The sequence below is a fragment of the Oreochromis aureus genome, linkage group 2 (assembly GCF_013358895.1).
Source record: "Oreochromis aureus strain Israel breed Guangdong linkage group 2, ZZ_aureus, whole genome shotgun sequence".
Lineage (NCBI taxonomy): Eukaryota > Metazoa > Chordata > Actinopteri > Cichliformes > Cichlidae > Oreochromis > Oreochromis aureus.
This window is the reverse complement of record NC_052943.1, coordinates 25,298,768-25,320,478: the sequence shown is the minus strand read 5'-3', so window position 1 is coordinate 25,320,478 and position 21,711 is coordinate 25,298,768. Positions and strand designations below refer to the sequence as shown.

At 45.8% G+C, this 21,711-nt stretch overlaps 1 protein-coding gene across 1 annotated transcript in view; it reads left to right on the top strand.

The window, feature by feature from the left end:
• ankrd50 (ankyrin repeat domain 50) overlaps positions 1-7,041 on the top strand; it is a 38,664-nt gene extending 31,623 nt beyond the window's left edge. Inside the window, exons 4-5 of the mRNA XM_031728608.2 lie at positions 1,447-4,991; positions 5,284-7,041. Coding sequence (XP_031584468.1) covers positions 1,447-4,988 — 3,542 coding nt within the window. The 3' untranslated portion in view covers positions 4,989-4,991; positions 5,284-7,041. The remainder of the gene's footprint in view (positions 1-1,446; positions 4,992-5,283) is intronic.
• Positions 7,042-21,711: the final 14,670 nt, after the last annotated feature.

Below are 21,711 nucleotides of genomic sequence, written 5' to 3'. Positions count from 1 at the left end.
GTGTGGTTACCACTGGGCCTATGTGGAATAAGATTTCACTGTCTTTTCTACCCACTCAATAGCAGTCGGATGAACAGAGGACTGCTCCAGGCCTGGTGACAGAATCTGATTCATACTGGGGAGAGATGTTATATAACCAAAGCAATCACATTTCACTATGGAGAATAAAAGTTTTGAACTTTTTAGTAAACCTTTCTAAATGCTCTCTTCTTTTAAGCTGTTTTATCTGAAGATAAAATATCTTTATTTTAATGATTTGATGCTCAGGCTGGCGAAGAAGCACATCAATTTAGGGAGCAAAACACAAAAGCTGCTCCCATAGTAGGAGGCTTGTTAGATGTTGGGGAAAAAACAGTATGTCAACAACACTGAGTGAGCCTCTGCTGACTTTTTTTCCTGTCCTAGTAACCCTGAGAAGCATGGGAACTGTAAATAAAAGTATGCAAAAATGCTCCTACTGCCCTCAAGGCTGCAGACTACACAGACCATGAACAGATTGTTTAAGCATGGAGGAAAGTTCACTTTATGCCCATTAGCAGAGGCCATTTTGGAGCCATTTTTCCACGTCTCGGAGAGGATTTCCCATTAAAGATCATTCATTAAGACCCACTGTGATTATTTTTTCCCCCCAGTAGGATTTCTAAAGGTCAATGTGGGAGCATGTTGCATGATAAGTAAGGCATTGGAGAAATGTTTTACAGACCATTGATGTGTTACAGTCATGCAAATAACGTGTCCCTTGCTCTCTTCCATTTTACAGCAGATATGCTTTAGCTGATTAGTCTCTGCAATTAATGAATGGGCTGAATCACCAATGTAGTGGATTCCAGTGTTGAAATAAATTATGTTTTCTCTCAGGGTGTGAGATTCGTTTCTTAAATGGTTATCTGCATAAGCTTAAGGCTTTCTAGCTTGTTTTTTTTTTTTTTTTATTACGCTGTATTCATTGTTTCAGTCATGTTTATACTTAAATTATTATACATTTTTACCTAATGCTGGCACTCTCTAAGCTGAAATAGCTGTTTTAGCCAATACACTAAAGCCACTAATTGACATGATTTTGTTTTCGTTGGTATTTTATAGGCTAAGCTGAGAGTGGACACCCACTGATTGTGTCTGTTTCCAGCAGTTAGAGGGGTTATGCTCTCAATTCCTCTGAAAGGATTTTCTTTAACAACCTGGCTTTACTATTAATTATCTTAAGAACCTTGGGAAATAAGGTTGGCTTAACCTAATTATCCAAAGGTACATGATCAGTGACTAAGTACAGGGCAGGATCTCAAGGTCAGACATGACCAGTGTGGGGAGAGTAACTCTACTCATCATTAGCAAATTATCCAGCAAAGGTCATACTTGAATTAATCTTTTGGATCTTTTAATATACTGAGTAAGTTATTAGCTCAATTTGCCATCAGTCTCATCTTATGTCCTTCTCTTCTGTTTCAGGATTCCGCAAAATCAGCCTTGATGATCTGCGTAAGGCCTACATCGTCAAGGACGTGCAACAGTACATCCTTCACAGGCTGGATCAGGAGGAGGCCCTGAGGCAGCATCTAACCAAGGAGACAGCTGAGATGCTTAACCAACTTCACATCAAGAGCAGTGGTTGTTTCCTTTACCTGGAACGTGTCCTGGATGGTGTGGTGGAAAACTTTATCATGCTTCGTGAGATCCGCGACATCCCGGGCACTCTTAATGGCCTCTACCTGTGGCTCTGCCAGAGACTGTTTGTCAGAAAACAGTTTGCCAAAGTACAACCAATTCTTAATGTAATCCTTGCAACTTGTAGGCCACTCACAGTCAAAGAACTGTACCATGCAGTCTGGACCAAAAACATGACACTGACCATGGAAGAGTTTCAGAAAAAGATGGACATTCTCTCCAAATTATTGGTCGATGGCCTTGGGAGCACTAAAATACTCTTTCACTACAGTTTTGCAGAGTGGCTACTAGATGTTAAGCACTGCACCCAAAAGTACTTGTGCAATGCAGCAGAGGGACATAGGATGTTGGCAATGAGTTATACTTGCCGGGCAAAGCAGCTCAAGCCGCTTGAGGTGCAGGAATTTGCATTGCATCTTGTGAACTCCAATCTACAAATTGAAGCATTTAATCTGGCTCTTTGGATGGTTTGGAATGGAACTCCTGCTAAAGACTCTTTGAGCACCTCCATACCAAGGGAACAGGAGGTTCTGCAGCTACTGGTCAAAGCTGGTGCACACGTAAACAATGAGGATGATCATGCTTCATGTATTGTACAACAGGCCCTAGAAAGAGAGGACTCGATAAGGACACTACTTGACAATGGGGCATCTGTAAACCAGTGTGACTCTGGTGGAAAAACTCTGCTGAGTAATGCTGCATACAGTGGAAACCTTGATGTTGTCAACTTGCTTATATCTAGAGGGGCAAACATGGAGCTAGAAGATAACAATGGACAGACGGCACTTACCCTTGCTGCAAGGCAGGGCCATACTAAAGTGGTCAACTGCCTTATTGGCTGTGAGGCCAACATAAACCATACAGATCATGATGGGTGGACTGCTCTCCGTTCAGCAGCATGGGGTGGACATTCAGAAGTCGTGTCTGCTCTGCTTTATGCTGGTGCCAAAGTGGACTGTGCTGATGCCGATGGCAGAACTGCTTTAAGAGCCGCTGCTTGGGGAGGTCATGAAGACATTGTGTTGAACCTTCTTCAACATGGGGCCGAGGTCAACAAAGCAGACAATGAAGGAAGAACTGCTCTTATTGCTGCAGCCTATATGGGACACAGAGAAATTGTCGAGCACCTGTTGGACCATGGAGCCGAAGTTAATCATGAAGACGTTGATGGAAGGACTGCCCTTTCAGTCGCTGCGCTCTGTGTTCCTGCAAGTAAAGGCCATGCATCGGTTGTGAGCCTTTTGATCGACAGGGGTGCAGAGGTCGACCACTGTGACAAAGACTGCATGACTCCTCTCCTCGTGGCTGGCTATGAAGGACATGTAGATGTAGTTGACTTGCTTTTAGAAGGTGGGGCTGATGTGGATCATACAGACAACAATGGCCGCACCCCTCTTCTGGCTGCTGCATCAATGGGCCATGCATCTGTAGTCAACACACTACTTTTTTGGGGGGCAGCTGTTGATAGTATTGACAGTGAGGGAAGGACTGTGCTGAGCATTGCATCTGCTCAGGGTAATGTGGAGGTGGTCAGAACTCTGCTGGACAGAGGTCTTGATGAGAATCACAGGGATGATGCAGGCTGGACCCCGCTACACATGGCTTCATTTGAGGGCCACCGGCAAGTTTGCGATGCCCTTATTGAACAAGGTGCTCGTTGCACAGAGGTAGATAATGATGGTCGAATACCGCTGATATTAGCTGCACAAGAGGGACATTATGACTGTGTGCAAATTCTTCTGGAACACAAGTCATGCATTGACCAGAGGGGATATGATGGGAGGAATGCTCTCAGGGTAGCTGCACTAGAAGGTCACAGGGAGATTGTTGAACTGCTGCTGAGCCACGGTGCTGATATAGATTACAAAGATGCAGATGGACGCCCGACGCTTTACATACTAGCACTTGAAAATCAGCTGGCCATGACAGAATATTTCCTTGAAAATAGCGCAAATGTGGAAGCTTGTGACACTGAGGGCAGAACGGCCCTGCATGTATCCTGCTGGCAAGGGCATATTGAAATGGTGAGGCTGCTGATTAACTATCACGCTGATGTGAATGCCTGTGACAATGAAAAAAGATCTGCCCTCCAGTCTGCTGCATGGCAAGGCCATACAAAAGTCGTGCAGTTTTTGATAGAGAATGGCACACATGTAGATCACACATGCAATCAGGGAGCAACGGCACTAGGCATAGCTGCCCAGGAGGGTCACATCGACGTTGTACAAATACTTCTTGAAAACGGTGCTGACCCCAACCACGCTGATCAGTTTGGAAGAACGGCAATGAGAGTAGCAGCAAAAGGTGGCCATTCAATGATTATAAAACTTCTTGAAAAATATGGAGCTACAACTCTAAATGGCTGTAACCCCTCCCCAGTGCATACCATGGAAGAAAAAACACCATTGGCAGTGACTGGTAAAATGCAGTCCCTCACCATCAAATCAAGCAGTTCTGGCAGCACTGGGGCAGGAGATGTGCAGTCATCTGGACGCAGTCTACAGAACGGGCCTGTGCATGCCTTCAGTTCACCGTCAGAATCTCCTGATTCCACTGTAGACAGACAGAAATCCTCCCTGTCAAATAATTCTCTTAAGAGTTCAAAAAACTCCTCTTTGAGAACCACATCATCTACAGCCACAGCACAGACAGTGCCCATTGACAGTTTTCACGGACTGACATTTACAGAACAGATTCAGCAGCACTCACTGCCCCGCAGCCGGAGCAGACAGTCTATTGTATCTCCCTCCTCTACGACAAAGTCCATTAGTCAGCAGCCATCATCTCCATCCAGTGACTTTGACTGGTCTCAGCTGAAATCTGGTCTTAAATCAACAAAGGGAACTAAAACTGGAAATAGCACAGCAAACAGCAAAACAACACTGGGAGACAAGAAGAAAATCAAGAACAGTGGCTCAACCCAAGGTCAGGTTCTGGAGTATGAGATGACCCAGTTTGACAAGAGAATTGCCATTAACAAATCGGTAGCTAACATTGCAGTGAAAGATCCTCATTGTAAGATCATGATTGGTGGTTCAGTTCAGCAGGAAAGGGGACAGTGCCAGGATCAGTTTTTCATACAGCAGCAAAGCTGTTCTGAGAAGAAGAGGAATGGTATAATGACCAACCCCAACTATCATCTACAGGGTAATCAGGTTTTCTTGGGTAGGGTATCAGTTCCACGGACTGTTCAAAACAGGGGCCACCAGGATGTTCTAGAGAACTATCCCATAGGGGAAACGGAGCTAAGCCTTAAACAAGCCCTGAAACTACAGATTGAAGGATCAGACCATGGATTTAACTACAAAAAGGAGACTCCATTATAGCTGGTAAGAGAGATTTTTTTTTTTTTTTTTTTTTTTTTTTTAATATTCCAGCATGTGATTTTAATGTAATACAGCAACCATGTGTTTATATGTTGAAATCAAGAAAGGCGGAGGGCACATAGCAAACAACACATGCTTTTGGCTTGTCTAAGGACTAATAAAGGAGCAAAAATGGGCACATAGATGATACTGGAATGCACTGAATAGAACCAGCATTAGTTGGATTTAATCAGACTTGCATGAAGAAAGCCTCCCAAGCAAAGCATTAACCCAAATCATTCCTGTGCCATTTCAGATGTCTTGAATGCCATTCGTCATGCAGACGGAGGAGGGAATGTGCCAAAGCAACTGTTTTCATCTGCATTTTAAAAAAAACAAAACTTTTTCTTTCTTTTTTTTACTTTTCATCAGTGGGAGACCTCAAAATGTTACCTAGGGAAGATTGTTTTCTGCCTAAGGCTTATGTGAACTGATACTTCAATGTGCCTACATCTGTTACAGCCTTCTCCATGTATCCATGCAAACTATCATCTTAATTTAATGTAATGCTATTTAATAAACAGTGTATGCACTTTTAAGAGTAAAATGACAGACATGCATTTGTTCTAGTCACTCGTATCCCATCCATGTTTTATCTAAGTAACTGTTTGAGAAAACGTACCGATGCTTTTTGCTGTTATTTTGTATTAATGTTTGTTCTACTTTTTAAACACTGACAACAATGTACTGCTGAGTACAATGAAACAAACCAGAGGACATAACAGTAACTGATGCCATGGTATGAAGTAAGCGCATTGATAGTCTGCCTTTCTAGAGACCCCAAATAATCTGTGTTAACCTTGAGCAGCGTGTTAAACTTACTTTGTGTGTGATATGTCAATAGGTATTTTCATCACAAGTATATGAAAGTGTATTTATTTTTTGGGGGGAAAAAAAGCCACTTTTTGTTTTTGCATTACATTCTATCATGGTGCTGTGTTCAGACGTTGCCTGCAGTCATTTTGAACTCCCAATTTGTTGGCTATGTAAGTTTGTGCATTATTAAAATAACTAAGAAAGAGGGAGGTTCATTGAAAATGTAAACAAAAAAATAATAATTTTGTCCCTATGGGATTTTTTTTCTTTTTTTTTTCTTTCTTTTTTTTTGTTTGTTGTTGTGTTGTGCGTCCTGTTTTGTGTGCATTAAAAAAATATTTAAATAATCCATTTTGGTGCTAAAAGCAGCAATTTCAAGTGATTAAAAAATACATTTGTCAGCACAGTTACATGTATAACCTACTGCATCGCAAGAAACAAAATCCAAGCTTTGTTTCCGTATTGTCATGTGGTTCATTTTCAGTTAATTCCTGGCTGGATTTTTCAGGGGCATGACACACAGACTCACAAAGGCTTCAGCCCTTAAGACAACTACTAGCTGTTAGTGACATTGTCTGTAATGCAAAGTTGTAAAGCCAAAGTTGAATGGGCATATTCTGCCCCGCCTCCTCCCTGTGAGACACTGAGGATCAGTTCGACAGGACTTACCCCTGTGGGAGATTGAGGGGAGGAGGTGCTCAGCTGTGACACTGAGGGAACCGAAACATCTGTTTCTTATGAATTCCGTGGAGCTGCGTTAGCGTTTACAGGCTGTGTCATATTTTTTGCAGGCTTTTCATAATGTTAACAGTGAGCTATATATTGCCAAGAACTGGGATCGAGGAGTAGAAGCCTATCGCATGCACGAACACTTATAAGCCCTAGTGAAAGCTCTCAGCTCTTCAGTACTACAGTAGCTCAAATGTATGCCATGAAGGGACGGTAGAAGGATTCTAAGCAGGACCTGGTTTAGAAACAGTGTTGGAAAAACATACTGTATAGTCTTATTAAGCAGTTATCTTGTTTGTCTTGACTGTGTTTTGTCTGCCATCTTTGATTTGACTGTCAGTGATTGGATTGTAAATAGCTTACCATGTACATTCAACTTTCATTTAAAAAGAATTCCTGTATTATATGAAGTGGAATTTTCTGATGTATATTAAAGTGCTTAATAAACATATTTGCTTTACTGCTGAAACAGAAATTTTGCTTGTTTATTTCATTTCACATCCTTTTATAGTAGAAGGGCCAGATAGTTGGGGCCAGTATGCTGACAGAAATGATTGTGTTGGCCGTTAATGGTCCAACACAAGATGGATAATAAAAAGGTCACCAAAGGAAAGAGATTTGATTTATGGGAATGTACCAGAAACTGAAAAAATTTGCACTATGATTATGTTGTTGTATTCTTTCGAAGGCTTTTTTTTCCCCCTCTCTCTGTCTTTCTCTCTCTCTCTGCTGTATTGGGGCTGTGAAACCACAGCATGTGCTGTTAATACCTACTTCACTGTTGGTCATTTGATATAGAGGGCCAAACCAGGACACTGCAGGCATCGCAACACATGGATCAAGCTGAAGTGGAGCAGACAAGTGTGCCAAGTGCTATCACGGCCTCCCCCTCTCCTGCATTTCACTCCGTTCATTCAAGTTAAAAGCAAACTGAAAGAGAGCTCTAACACAAGTAGCTGAAAGATTTGATTAAGAGTGTTTTTATTTAATCTTACGCAATTGCACAATAAAGAAACTCGGTGCTTTTACTGGATTCATTGGCTGTGATTATTGATTATGAATTATCTCCTATTCAAATTCCAAATTGATGCAAAGTGTACAGTGAAAACATTAAGCTGTGTTTCAAAAAGATTTAACTTTGGACCAAAGAGTTAATTCTGAGCAAAGTGGTTCTATTGACTAATTAGGTTTAACTGCCACCACCCAAAATGTCATGAAAAAATGCATCAAATAGCCGTTCAAGTGCCATTTAGACTTTTGGACCTTCAGCACAGGCTTCTCTGTATGTTTTGAGAGGGTGGGTGTTAATGAATAAACCATCTGGTACTGATGTCATGCAGTGTGCACTGTCCAAGCTTGGAGGATCTCCTCATGAACCCTCTGCCAGTGGCCACATCTGGTTGCTCTCCACCCATGCCCTTGTTTTGGATACAGCGCTAACAAGTTCCCTCACAATATACACAACATGGAGACAGTTGTGGCTGGCTTGTTCCAGAGGTATTTTAAACCCAATGGCCTTCAACTAGTGCATGCCTTTGAGAGCCACGTGTGTGCTGAATTCACATTTAAGCAAATGTGATCTCTGTTTAGCACTTTAGCTACAAGCTTTCTTGTTTGGCTTCACAGAAACCTGCGTGTACTTCGATCTAAGTTGGCTCAAGGTGACTGTCGAATCACAAAATGCTGCTAATTCTCGTGTCCTTGTGGGGAACATATTTCCCAGCTTGTCTTGAGATCAGCAATCCTCACAAGAATGCAAACACTAAAAAGATTTCTTCTTGGCAGGTGTGTGTGTGTGTGGCTGGTGTCTTACTTCCAAGTTTCTCTGTGATCACATATGTTGAGCTTTAATCTGTCGTTAGCTTCATAGCATAATTGCCTAAGTCATGTTTTTGTGTTAGGCACTTAGGCACTTATGCTATGAAGCTAACGCTGTGTATTTTCCAACTTCTGCATACAATTTTCAAAAATATACACTTTGAAGAGGGTTTTTGAGATAAAGTCTTTTCAGTTGTTCAAAGCTTAGTGAGACAAAACGAATAAAGGTTGGATTTTTAGATGTATTCTCAATTATGAGACGTTAACATGAGCAAAGCTTTGCTGGAAAATAAAATACTGTATGCATTCAACAAATCGTCTTTTTGTGCAGAGATGAATGAGTATGTGCCAGATTTTGCTTTGTGGATTACATTACTAATTACATGCAATTTGTAAACATCACCACACAGTCATTCTTACTAATCAATTTACTTGAGTAAACACATCGAAGAATTTGTGTTGACTCTTGGACAGACTGTGTAAGTACAAACCTATATTTGAACAATTGAAATCAGACTTCGAGTGCAACTCTACATCATGTCAGACCAGTTTTATTCTCTAAATGTTAACTGTTGTTCTGGGAAACTGGCATCTGTACAAGTATAAATAGTCGGCGTCTTGGGATGAGTGCCAGAAATGATTTGGTGAAGAAGCAGCCAAGTGGCAGACTTGTGGAGAAATTTTACAATGGGGTATTTAAATATGTCCGTCCAGTTTTATAATGACACAAGTGCAGCCATGCAGAGCCCTTCATCTCAGTGGCGTTCAAATTAGATTGACTGGAACTACTAGCCTGCGAGCCTTGTTAAAACTGTGACCTGAAATAAAGGTGATTTTTCTCCAAACCCACAGCACACAGCAAAGAGGAAATGGCTTCAATTTGGTTAGAGAGAGAGACTTTAAATGCATTAACTGCTACATTTATGTGTTATGTTGTTCTGAAGAAGTTTGCGTAGATCTTGTTCTTTACATACAATATTTTTAATCTTAGCTTATCTGGGAATGATTTTTATGCGACACACAATTAATAATTAACTGATTCATATTAATAATTATTATTATTTATTTTTACAAAATCCTGCTTGAAAATGAATTTTTTTGTTTGTTTAAAACAATTGTCCCTCAAAGTGACACTATACAAAGAAAAAAACTTAAAATCTTACACTCAGTGTTCTATAGTTAACTTGTTTTTTGAGCTGCATCCCCACAGGAGGTAATTTGCTCTACGAATTGCTTTGAAGCTGACCTCTGATAGCTAGTCTAGATAACCCCTTAATGGATTTACTATCCTGTCATATGTTAGTCACCGCTATCACTTGTTATCCTGCGCTCTCATTGGTTGTCACTTTAATCACTGACAGACCACAGTACGTCAGGCTGAAGGACATCATGTCTGACACTGTGGTCAGCAGCACAGGAGCACCACAGGGAACTGTGCTGTCCCCTCTTCTCTTCACCCTGTACACCTCTGACTTCTGCTACAACTCTGAATTATGCCATATTCAGAAGTTTGCAGATGACACGGCCATCATGGGGTGTATCTGGGATGATCAGGAAGAGGAGTACAGAAGTCTGGTGAGGAACTTCGTCACATGGAGTCACACAAACCACCTGCAACTCAACACCTCAAAGACCAAGGAACTGGTTGTGGACTTCAGGAGGTCCAGAGAAGGTCCACTGCCGGTTCAGATAGAGGGAGAGGAGGTGGAGGTGGTCAACAAGTACCTCAGGCTGTGGGTGGACAACAAACTGGACTGGTCATGCAACACAGAGCACCTGTATAAAAAAGCCCAAAGCCGACTGTACTTCCTCAGGAGGTTGAGGTCTTTTAACATCTGCAGGAAGCTCCTGAGGATGTTTTACCAGTCAGTGGTTGCTGGAATACTTTTCTATGCTGTAGTGTGCTGGGGGAGCAGCACAGCAAAGAAGGACTCATCCAGGCTGGAAAAACTGATCAGGAAGACTGGCTCTGTGGTCGGCATGAAGCTGGACACTCTGGTGTCAGTGGCAGAGAGAAGGACACTAAAAAAATTGCTGGAAATTATGGACAATGCTGGGCATCCTCTGCACATGGCCATAAACAACCAGAGGAGTCTGTTCAGTGACAGGTTGCTTCTCCCCAAGACAAGAACCAACAGACTTAAAAACTCCTTTGTCCCACACGCCATCAGACTGTTTAACTCCTCTCTGGAGGGGAGAGGGAGGGGAAACAGGAGGACAAAGGAGGGCGGGACAACTAAGCTGTAGTGCCTCTTCACTTCACTGTGCAATACTTTTTGTTAATAGTAAACGGTGCAATAGACTTCAATACTTGAAATGTGCAATTCCCTTGTATTCTTATTCCTATTTATTCTATTTATCCCTTTCATATATTTTATTTACAGTTAAGCCCAAAATTATTCATACCCTATGCAAAAATTGCTAATTTCATATTTTTGTCTATGAAAAGATGGACTGAGAAAACTTTGGTTTCAATCCATTTTAGTTATGGCAGATTACAAACCAATACATCAAATCTGGTTTCTTTGCTGTTGACTTAAAGGTTACATAATCAACATTTTAGGTTTTTATGCATGTCCATAATTATTCATACCCTGTATGATCATAGAATGATCATGGAGTTTAAGCTATTGTTGGGTGTCAAAAGTAGGGGTCATCATTATTAATGCCAAACCTTAACCCACTACCCTTATGCAATCCCTTTTGCACCCTGTTATGTCATAAACTGAAATAAATTCAGTGACTGTGTGCATTCATTCTCACTTCATGGTCAACAGTCAAACCATTGACATGGCGAAGAAGAAGGAACTGAGTGAAGACCTTCGGTCGCGCATTGTGAATGCACACAAGGATGGTAAAGGCTATAAAGCTATAGGAAAGCAATTTCAAGTGCCAGTGGCTTTCAGAGCATTATCACCAAGTTCAAGAAGTTCCACACTGTAGAGAATCTCAAGGGCGTGGCGAAACCAAAGTTGACATCAAGATTGTCAAGAAAAGTTGTGAGACAGGTCAGCAATAATCCTCGGATCACCACCAAAGCTATCCTGAAAACTTAAGTGACTCTATCAAGGCAGACACTCCAACGCACATTGCACAATGAGGGCCTCCGTGGATGCCGGCCAAGGAAGACTCCACTCCTCCAGCCTAGGCATGTAAAAGCCAGACTAGCCTTTGCAAAAGCACATATCGACAAGGATGCAAGCTTTTGGTTGTCGATGCTGTGGTCTGATGAGACAAAATGGAGCTTTTTGGCCACAGGGATGTGGCCTTCGCTTTGAGAAGGAAAGGTGAAGCGTTCAACCAAGAACACAGTCCCAACAGTCAAGCATGGTGGTGGAAGCATTATGCTTTGGGATGTTTCTCTGCCAGTGGGCCTGGCAATCTAATCAAAGTGAATGGCATCATGAAAAGGGAACAGTACATGGAGATATTGGAGGAAAACATCAAGCAGTCAGCAGAAAAACTTGATCTGGGGCAGCAGTGGATCTTCCAGCAGGACAATGATCCTAAGCACACAGCGAAAAGTAGTCAAGAAATGGTTAAAGGACAATAATGTGACTGTTTTGGAGTGGCCAAGCCAGAGCCCAGACCTGAACCCGATCAAAAATCTGTGGAGGGAGCTTAAGACACGAGTTTCAGCAAGAAGACCTTCTAACCTCAATGACTTGGAGACCTTTGCAAAAGAGGAATGGGCAAAATCCCTGCTGAAGTCTGCAGAAACCTGATCAGCAACTACCGAAAGCGTTTGCAAGCTGTCATTGCAAACAAAGGCTATGCAACTGACTATTAATCATGGGGTATGAATAATTATGGACATGCATAAAAACCTAAAATGTTGATTATGTAACCTTTAAGTCAACAGCAAAGAAACCAGATTTGGTGTATTGGTTTGTAATCTGCCATAACTAAAATGGATTGAAACCAAAGTTTTCTCAGTCCTTCTTTTCACAGACAAAAATATGGAATTAGCAATTTTTGCATAGGGTATGAATAATTTTGGGCTTAACTGTATATATGTTTGTATTTATATATGTGTATATATATAATATTCTGCTCACGTTCTGTAACTTCTGTCGGTGCTATGCTTTTGGAAACCGAATTTCCCAGAGGAACCTACCCGAGGGATTAATAAAGTTTTATCTTATCTTATCTCTTATCTTATTGTGGCGAGCTCAGACAAGGAGGAGACAGAGGTTTCATTCGGTCTTGCTTCCCTCCGCACAGCCGTTTATTTTGATTTAACGGGAGAACAGCTGCCGCTAGCTGCTCAGCAGCACTAGCACAACAACAACAAAACAAAAGGCGCTCTCTCACCCAGAAAAACACACAGTCGCCGAGAGAGCGCGTCACCTGTCACCATGGCAACAAAACATAACTGTCAGAACAAACCCCGAACAGCCCTGGCCTGCTACATAGCCCCCACCTAAGGGGTCAGTCGTCCCCGACAACCCCATTACCCCACACGAAGTCCTGCAAATGTCCAGGTGTCTTCCTCTGGCGCACCGGCCGATCTCCACCGGCGGGGGAAAAACCACTCGGATCAGAACATGGGGTGCCACCAGCATCCCCTGCCCCGGCGTCTGTCCTGGTGCAACACCACCATGCGCCCCAGGCCCGGCATGCGGATACGGTACACCACTTCTGTTAGCCGCTCCACGACCTCCGCCGGCCCTTGCCAGTGACTGCAGAATTTGGGGGACACTCCTCTCTTGCGAACCGGGCAGTACACCCAAACCTTGTCGCCAGGCACGAACCCCCAGCACTTGGTGTCATAGGCTCTTTTTTGTCGTACTCCCGCGCTGGCCTGGGCCTGGCGGGTGTAGTCGTGAACCACCTGCAGCCACTCCCTCAGCCTCCTGTAGTAGTCCATCTCTGGCCCACCGTCAATCTCCGGCTCGGGGGGGGACCCGAACACCAGATCCACAGGCGTCCGGAGCTCCCGCCCAAACATCAAAGCGGCAGGTGTGCACTGGCTGGACTCCTGGACTGCAGTCCGATACGATCAAAGGACCAGGGGCAGATGTCGGTCCCAATCCCGCTGGTGACGGCTGATGAGAATGGCAAGCTGGGTGGCCAGCGTGCGGTTAAAGCGCTCGACCAAGCCGTCGCTTTGCGGGTGGAGTGGTGTGGTTCTCGTCTTCTCCACCCCCAGCCGCCGGCAGATCTCCCCGAAAACCTTTGATTCGAAGTTACGCCCCTGGTCACTGTGGAGCTCAGCCGGGACCCCAAAACGGGTGAACATCTCCTCCACCAGCTTCTCCGCCGTCGTCGTTGCACTCTGGTCCGGCACCGCGTAGGCTTCCGGCCACTTTGTGAAATAGTCCATAGCCACCAACACATACCGGTTCCCTGACTCCGTAACAGGGAAAGGCCCTAGGACGTCCACTCCCACTCGCTCCATCGGGGGCCCCACCAGGTACTGCTGAAGGGAGGCAGTGGAGCGTTGAGTCGGGCCCTTCTGTGCCGTGCAGGTGTCACAGCAGTGCACGTGAAGTTCCACATCCCGTCGACAGCCAGGCCAGTAGAACCGTCCCCTGAGGCGGCGGAGAGTTTTGGCATTCCCATAGTGGCCGGCCCCCACCGAGCCGTGGACAAGCTTGAGCACCTGCGACCGCAGCGACCGAGGCACCAACAGCTGCAGGAGATCTCTGCCCTGACCGGGGGCCCGCCATCTCCGGTACAGGAGGCCGTCGTGGGTCTCCAGGTTGTTGTACTGGGAGTAGTAGGCCTTCACTTCGGGCTCCTGTCCCGACACCCCCGTCCAGTCTGGGCGTTGCGCCGCCTCCTGCCAGGCCCCCACCTGAACCAACGTTGCGTCGGCCTCCTGCTCCCGCTTCAGCTGCTGCGTGGTCAATGGGAGCCATCCCCCTCCGCTGGCTGTGGCCTGAGCAGTAGCCACCCCCAGCGCCTCCTGAGCCCGCTCCTCCTGTCGCAGACAGTAGCGGCACTCGACGGCCATGCAGGGCCGTCTGGAGAGGGCATCAGCGTTGCCATGCTGTCGACCTGCCCGATGCTGGATCTCGAAGTTGTAGCCCTGAAGGACCTCCAGCCAGCGGGCCACCTGACCTTCTGGGTGTTTGAAGTTCAGGAGCCAAGTCAGAGATGCATGGTCAGTGCGCAGGAGGAACCGGCAGCCGTGCAGGTATGGCCGGAAGTGCCGCACCGCTAGCACTACGGCCAGCAGCTCCCGCCGGGTCACGCAGTAGTTCCTCTCGGCTCGCCCCAGAGCACAGCTGAAGTATGCCACCACTCCGGCCTCGTCCTGCTGGGAAAGGACCGCCCCGACTCCTACATTGCTAGCGTCAGTGTCCACAATGAAAGGTTGCCGGGCGTCGGGGTAGGCCAGGACTGGGGCTCTGGTGAGGGCCTCCTTCAGCTGTGCAAAAGCCACAGCGCAGGCATCACCCCAGCCAAACGGCTGGCCCTTGTCAGTCAGGCGGTGGAGGGGGCTGGCTATCGTCGCGAACCCCTTGATGAACCGACGGTAGTAGGAGGCTAGGCCCAGGAAGCTCCACAGTTCTTTGACGTTCGAGGGAGTCGGCCAGTCCCGGACCGCAGCCACCTTTGCGGGATCAGTGGCGATACCTTGAGCGCTGATCACATCGCCTAAGAACGTAGTCTCTCTCGCCAACAGCCGGCACTTCGCAGGGTTGAGCCGCAGCCCAGCTCGACGGATGGCACTGAAGACCTCGCTCAGGTGAGACAGTGCACTGTCGAAGTCGCCACCGTGCACCAACAGGTCATCCAGGTACACAACACAGCGGCTACGAGGGATGTTCACGAGCACCCTCTCCATCAGCCTCTCAAACATCGCTGGTGCATTGCAGAGCCCAAATGGCATGACCCTGAACTGCCACAGCCCCTGTCCAATGGTGAATGCAGTCTTAGGCCTTGCTTCGGGGGCTAGCTCCACCTGCCAGTAACCGCTGCGTAGGTCGAGGGAGCTGAACCAGCTGGAGCCGGTGACGTAATCTAGGGCCTCGTCGATCCGTGGGCGCGGCACGAGTCCTTCTTGGTGACTGCATTGAGACGGCAAAAGTCCACGCAGAACCTCGGGCTGCCATCCTTCTTCCCCACCAGGACCACGGGTGCTGCCCATGGACTGTTGGACGGCTCGATCACCCCAGCCGCAGCCATCTCACGGATCTTTTCCTCCGCCACCTGCCGTTTTGAGAGGGGCAGCCGGTGTGGGCGCAGACGGATGGGTTGAGCAGAGCCGGTGTCGATGGTGTGCTGGACCAGCCCCGTCTGCCTGCAGTCTTTGTCACTGGCGGCAAAGATGTCCACCTTCTCGTCCAGGAGGCACCTCAACCGCTGGCGCTGATCAACGTTGAGACCTACGCTGCTGCGCTGCCACAGGTCACCAACAGCCTCGGTTGTCTCGGTCGAGGGAGATTTGTCGGGCTGAGAGGCCGGGGCTGAGGTGAGTAGAGATGACCTGGAGCCACCGGCACCCGAAATCTGCTGAGCGGCAGCTGCCCGACGCCTGTCTCGTCTGGCTCTGGTCTCCTCCGCTCCCTGCTTTTGACCGCACTGGAGGGCAAGAGTCTCTGTGCCAAGAGTGATAGCCCGCTTTGCGGTGTCGACGCAGGCCCCCCAGCTTGTCAGCAGATCAAGGCCGATGATGTACTGGACTTGAATGTCAGCAAGCCAGAAGTCGTCACCAGCTCCAGATCCTTCACTCGGATCTGCAACGGTTTCTTCCCCCGCATATCAGTTCTCTCCCCCGTCACTGTCATCAGCTGGGTGTCGGTGGGCGACCAACCCTTCACCAATGGCCCGGACATTCCAGGGAGCACGCCAGGTCGTACTAGGGAAATGGTAGACCCCGTGTCCACCAGGGCCCGCCATGGCTGGTCCTCAACACAGCAGCTCAGGTAGAGTCCCTTGAGGTGCCCAACTCGGCCCACCACCGTGTATCGTCCTTGGAGGGGGACAGGACGCTGGAGCGGTGGTCCCCTCGCTACACCGCTCCCACCCCGTTCCCTGAGGCTGCGTAGTTCTGGCCGTCGGGGCAGGTGCTGGGCACATGGCCAAGCTCATCACACTGGTAACAGCGGTCGGTCGGTCGACAAGGACGCCTCTGGGGCACTGAGGGCTGCAGCTGGCATATCTCCGCGACCTCCCCCTCCCCGTCGCAGTCTGCGACTCTGATTTGGGGGTAGTTTGGGGGGGGCACCTGCTGGTTAGGTTGCGAGGTGAGCACCAGCTCGGCCCTTTCAGCCTCAAGGAGCGCCTCACGGAGAGTTTGAGGCATGGCCAGGCGGACGTGTTGGCGTAGTCGCTCTGGAAAAAGTCCTCGCAGAAAAGCATGCAGGCTAAGCTCCTCACGGGCTGCTGCTGGGAACTCCGGGTAGCCACGAAGAGCATACAGCAACACGTCCGCTGCAAAGGTGCCCAGGCTCTCCCCCGGCCGACGGCTCCGGTTGGTCAGCTGCTCTCTGCTCTGATCAGTGGAGTGCCGCTGCCCGAATCGCCTCTCGAGTGCCACGGTGAGGGCCTGGAGCTCATGCTGCTCTGCCGGGGCTAGGTCAAGGAGTACCTGCAGTGCATCTCCCTCCAATGCTAGCACTAGGTGTGTAGCAGCCTCCTCCTCGCTCCAGCCACTATGCCTTGCGGCTAGCCGAACTTGTGAGAGGTAGGGCTCTAGCGGGGTTAGCCCGTTGTATTTCGGTACCTTAGCTGGCGTTGTAGGCATAACTGCTCGCGGTTGGGGGCTCGGTGTGTCGGTCGACAGAGGCAGCCCATGAAGCATTGCCCTAGCGTCTGTCGCGACGGGCCGCCGCCGCGGTGCGCTTGCGCCGTCGGGACCCGTCGGGGGACTTACATGGCCACTCGCTTCCTCTCTCTTCAATCGCCAGCTTCCCAAGCAGCGGATGCTCTCCTCGACAGCTTGCTCCAGCCTCCGAATGTCTCTCTCCATTACGGCAAGGGTGAGCTATCCCACTTCTGACACCAATGTGGCGAGCTCAGACAAGGAGGAGACAGAGGTTTCGTTCGGTCTTGCTTCCCGCCGTGTTAGCCAGGAAGCACAGCCGTTTATTTTGATTTAACGGGAGAACAGCTGCCGCTAGCAAACTGCTCAGCAGCACTAGCACAACAAAAACAAAACAAAAGGCGCTCTCTCACCCGGAAAAACACACAGTCGCCAAGAGAGCGCATCACCTGTCACCATGGCAACAAAACATAACTGTCAGAACAAACCCCGAACAGCCCTGGCCCGCTACATTATCTTAATCGCTTGCCTCAAAAGTGAGTTCGTCTTAGGACCTGCCCACTTCCTGTCACCAGCTATTTTATTGCAGGTTTTGTGCCAAAAAGTGATTGTAGATGTTTCTATGTCAGTTTTCTTTTAATATTACGTATAATATAATTACTTATATTGGTAAACAGGCTGCAATCAACAGGATTTGCTTATAAAATAAATAAATGACCAATTTTGCAAGAAACCTCATGACTGCATTATTGTACCTACACTATGCTCTACATTACAATCATGTGACGTAGCAAGAATTTACAAAAAAAATAAAAAAATCAGTGCAGGTCAAAGTTTAGTTTCGGTCAGTTGCAGACCAAAGAATAGCAACATACACATGGGCACTAGATAATGAAACCCTTGTGCAAATGTGCGCATTAGCTCCCACTCTTCGTGGCTGAAGTGACACATAAACTGAGTTAGCCAGATCAAATGGGTATCTTTTTTTGGCAGGGAAACACTAGCTCTAATCCCACAATTTATCACATGAACAAACCTACATGTTATTGCCAGCAGTGGCTATGGAAACAAAAATAGGGAATGTCATGATAAATAGACCATAACTTGGGAAAGCAGATTCTTCTTGATTTAATTAACATTGCATATTGTAAAAATGGCAAATTAATACTGTGCTACAAACACCAAAAACACATCCGAACCCATCCTTTAATGGCTAGTTGCTGGCAGCCATGTATGCAATGGAAACTCAACAACAGGCTGTGTAAGCCTATTTCACACTCCTCTTTCCTACAAACATCACGTGATCAGCCATAATTCATAGAAGCACACTTAAATTTGCAAGATTTTTAGCTCCAACAACCCCACAAGTGGGTTTGAAAGACAGACATCTCTAAACCCCCAAAAGTAGTATTTGAGCCAGAGATATGGATCTAAAATCCCATCATCCTGCTGCACGTACATTATGATCACACTGTGCACTACTATGTTAGTATAAATCTCACTCATACTCCCACAAAGCTAACAAACAGTAATCGCAAAGCTGGTTTCGGACCCTGTTGTGACAAGGAAGCCTGCTGAATTTCATACTGTTTACTGGCAACAGTTCAATCATGAAGAGTTTCAGTTAAAAAAGACCATTCCAGTTTGAATTTGTGTCAGCACAGTCCAGCAGCAGGTGGGCAACGGGTACATTCATCAAGCTTTCACAACCGAGGCATTTAAAACATGCATACAGTATACAGCTCTTAGATCCAGCAAAGCACTAAATGCATTTTTTATGAATGCACGTCTTATACAAGGTACAATTTCAAAATGGTTTTATTTGAAAAAAAATAAGTGTGCTCCTTTATGTGTCACAGCGCAGTTTCAACCGAAAAGTTGAATTCATATTTTAGATAAAAGCCTGCGCTTAAAAACAGGCAGCTTTCAAAGCAGCCTCCGCTCAACAACAATGCAGCACCTCATGGCCAACAAAGCTGCAGAATGAGAGATTACTGACATACTGTATTCCTCTTTGTTGCCTGTTTACATAATCCCCACAGTCTCTCATCAAGGATCGTGGATGAAAAGCTTTCATCAACTCTCGCCGGAAAACCTGTTTTCTTCTTTGAAACTCAACCCACTGGTCCAGCGTGCACACAGGTGTTCCACTTTCACTAAACACTGAACAGGATAAGTAACACACCTGATGGTACAATCTAAAGTTGAAATGTCTGGCTGCGAGGACACAAAAACTCTAAAGAACCTGTCTTTTGAGCTTGGGTGAGTTTACAATAGTGCACCACCATACTAAGCATCATTAATCATTATGGCTGAAGCCAAGGACAATAAATGGACCCAAGCTCTACATAATAAAAAGACTATAGCTTCACAGACCGAGATACTCAGGTATGAGACAAAAGCAGCTGTCTGTTAAGCAGAGAGCTCAGGATTTCACAGCTCCGTGCTCTCTTTCCATCATAGTCACTTTCAGATGCAAACCAAATCTCCAAAATGTCAGCTTTTGAGGAAGTAAGAAAAATGACATTGTTTACATCCATGAAGACGAGACATTTTTGAGAACAGTTGGTGCTTTTGTGAGGGTTTCGTAAACCCAGGAGGTCGGTGAACTTTCCCAGGCCACGCAGGGGCATGTAATGTTACAATTCATCCTTATTGGAGTTAAGAGGTTTGCATCAGGCAGTGGTGATATGTGGGAAAGTGGAATCTGTAAGAAACAGCTGGGAATTGTAAGACCAAAATATCTACCCAGTGACACAGTGAAACAATATATGAAACAATATTTAGTAAAACAAGGCGTCGTTATGAGAGCTACAAAAAAATTACAAAGCAAATAGTGAATACAGTATAAACGTTAAACAATCAAAAGGAAAAGTTGAAAATAAAGCAGGGATTTAAACAAGTATTCAGCTACATTTAGCTTTAGGCTGTGTTTCATTAGTCGAAACTGTGAGAAACCAAGTTTGCCAAGTTCAACAGTTTGCTGATTGTTATTCCATTTCTAAGGGACAAAGAAACTAAAGGCTTATTTTCCAAGGGCAGACTGTGCAGTGCTAAGCAGAATTACATATGATTTTTAGAATAAGGTGCAGTAAATAGGTTTTTCTTAGGAATATTTATAAAGATTGCAGCAAGAAATATGATTTTTTTAGCATATGTTAACAGCAAGATTTTCTATAAAAGGCAGTGCCAATGAGCTGATGCATCATCGTTGTCTACAGTTGTTTCAAATTTTCCACAGTTTATAGTATCCATATGATGAACCCTAACAACTCTGGTGATCCTCTTACTTTTTTTCCTATTTCTTTAGGAAATGAACATTTTTGCTGTTACGTTAGTTACATTAGAGAAAACAGGGTTTGGAGGCTGCAGCATGAAGAAAAGTTTTTGCAATCCTCTTCTTGTTGTGTCTGTCAGTTGCTGTCTTCAATGCAACTTTGGTATTTTAAGATGGCAATAAAATGGGATTCAGTCTGCTATCAGTTTGCATTTGAATGGGGTCAAGTTGACATTTATATGCAATCTGGTTATAATGTGATGATGGTAAACAGGGCTGGACTGTTAATCTGGCATACTGGGCATTTCCCAGGTGGGCCGACATACTTTTGGGCTGATGGGTCAGTAGAAGGGCTGCTGTGCACCGGCCCATTTTCATTACAACCACTATTGCCCAATCAAATCTCTTTAACACAACCGGGTCTTCCCCTATGTTTGATGTGTACTCATGCACCTCGTAGAACAGAGTTTAGTGTGGAAGAAGTGGCGAAAAGGTGGAGCTGCAAAGCTGAGACAGAAAAAGACCCTGATATGTTAGCTGTTGGGGCTGCTGCTGCACCGTCACCTAAAGTATCAGCAACAACTAGTAACAAGCCCTCTGAGTCACAGGAGGCTGCTGGTAGCGCCAGCCGTGGAGAAGCACAGGAGGAAGGACCGCAGTCCCGACAAGAGAGCTAGGAAGAGACACAGGAAGGTGGAATTAACGTGGTAAGAAAAAAGAGGGACATAATTAGGAAGGGAGAGAGTCAAGGATTAAAGTAAAATGAATGGCTGCTTTGATTACGAGTCACTCCTAACAGCTAAAGTGTAATTTGTCACACGCTGTAGTGCAGTGCAACTAAGAACTAACCTAACAACAATTGTACCAACTTGATTAAAAAGAAAAACTGTTTCAATATCAATAATCAAACAAAATGAAACATATACATAATGCATGTATGCATGATATTGGCCAGGGTTGTTTTGTTGTCCCAGTCCAGCCCTGATGGTGATAACTACTTGCAATTAGTCCAGAACCTCATACATTAGAAAGGAATTCTCCCCAAATAGTGAGGTAGATGTAACCAGAGTACAAGCCTTTGGCAACCAATTGAGTTGAGTCCCCTATTGCAAAGAGAAGAACGGAGCTCATCAGTGCAGACTGACTCGGATTGAATGTGTCGACAATCTGTCTGCTTATAAATTTATATAAAGTTTATAAATTAGATGACAATTCTTTGTAGACCTTTGACGATCTATCTGAAAGTATTTGCAGTCAGTCCCAGTCAGACTGTGATTGTTTGGAGATATGATGCCTCCCACCAGAAGTTGAGAGCATTGCACACTGAA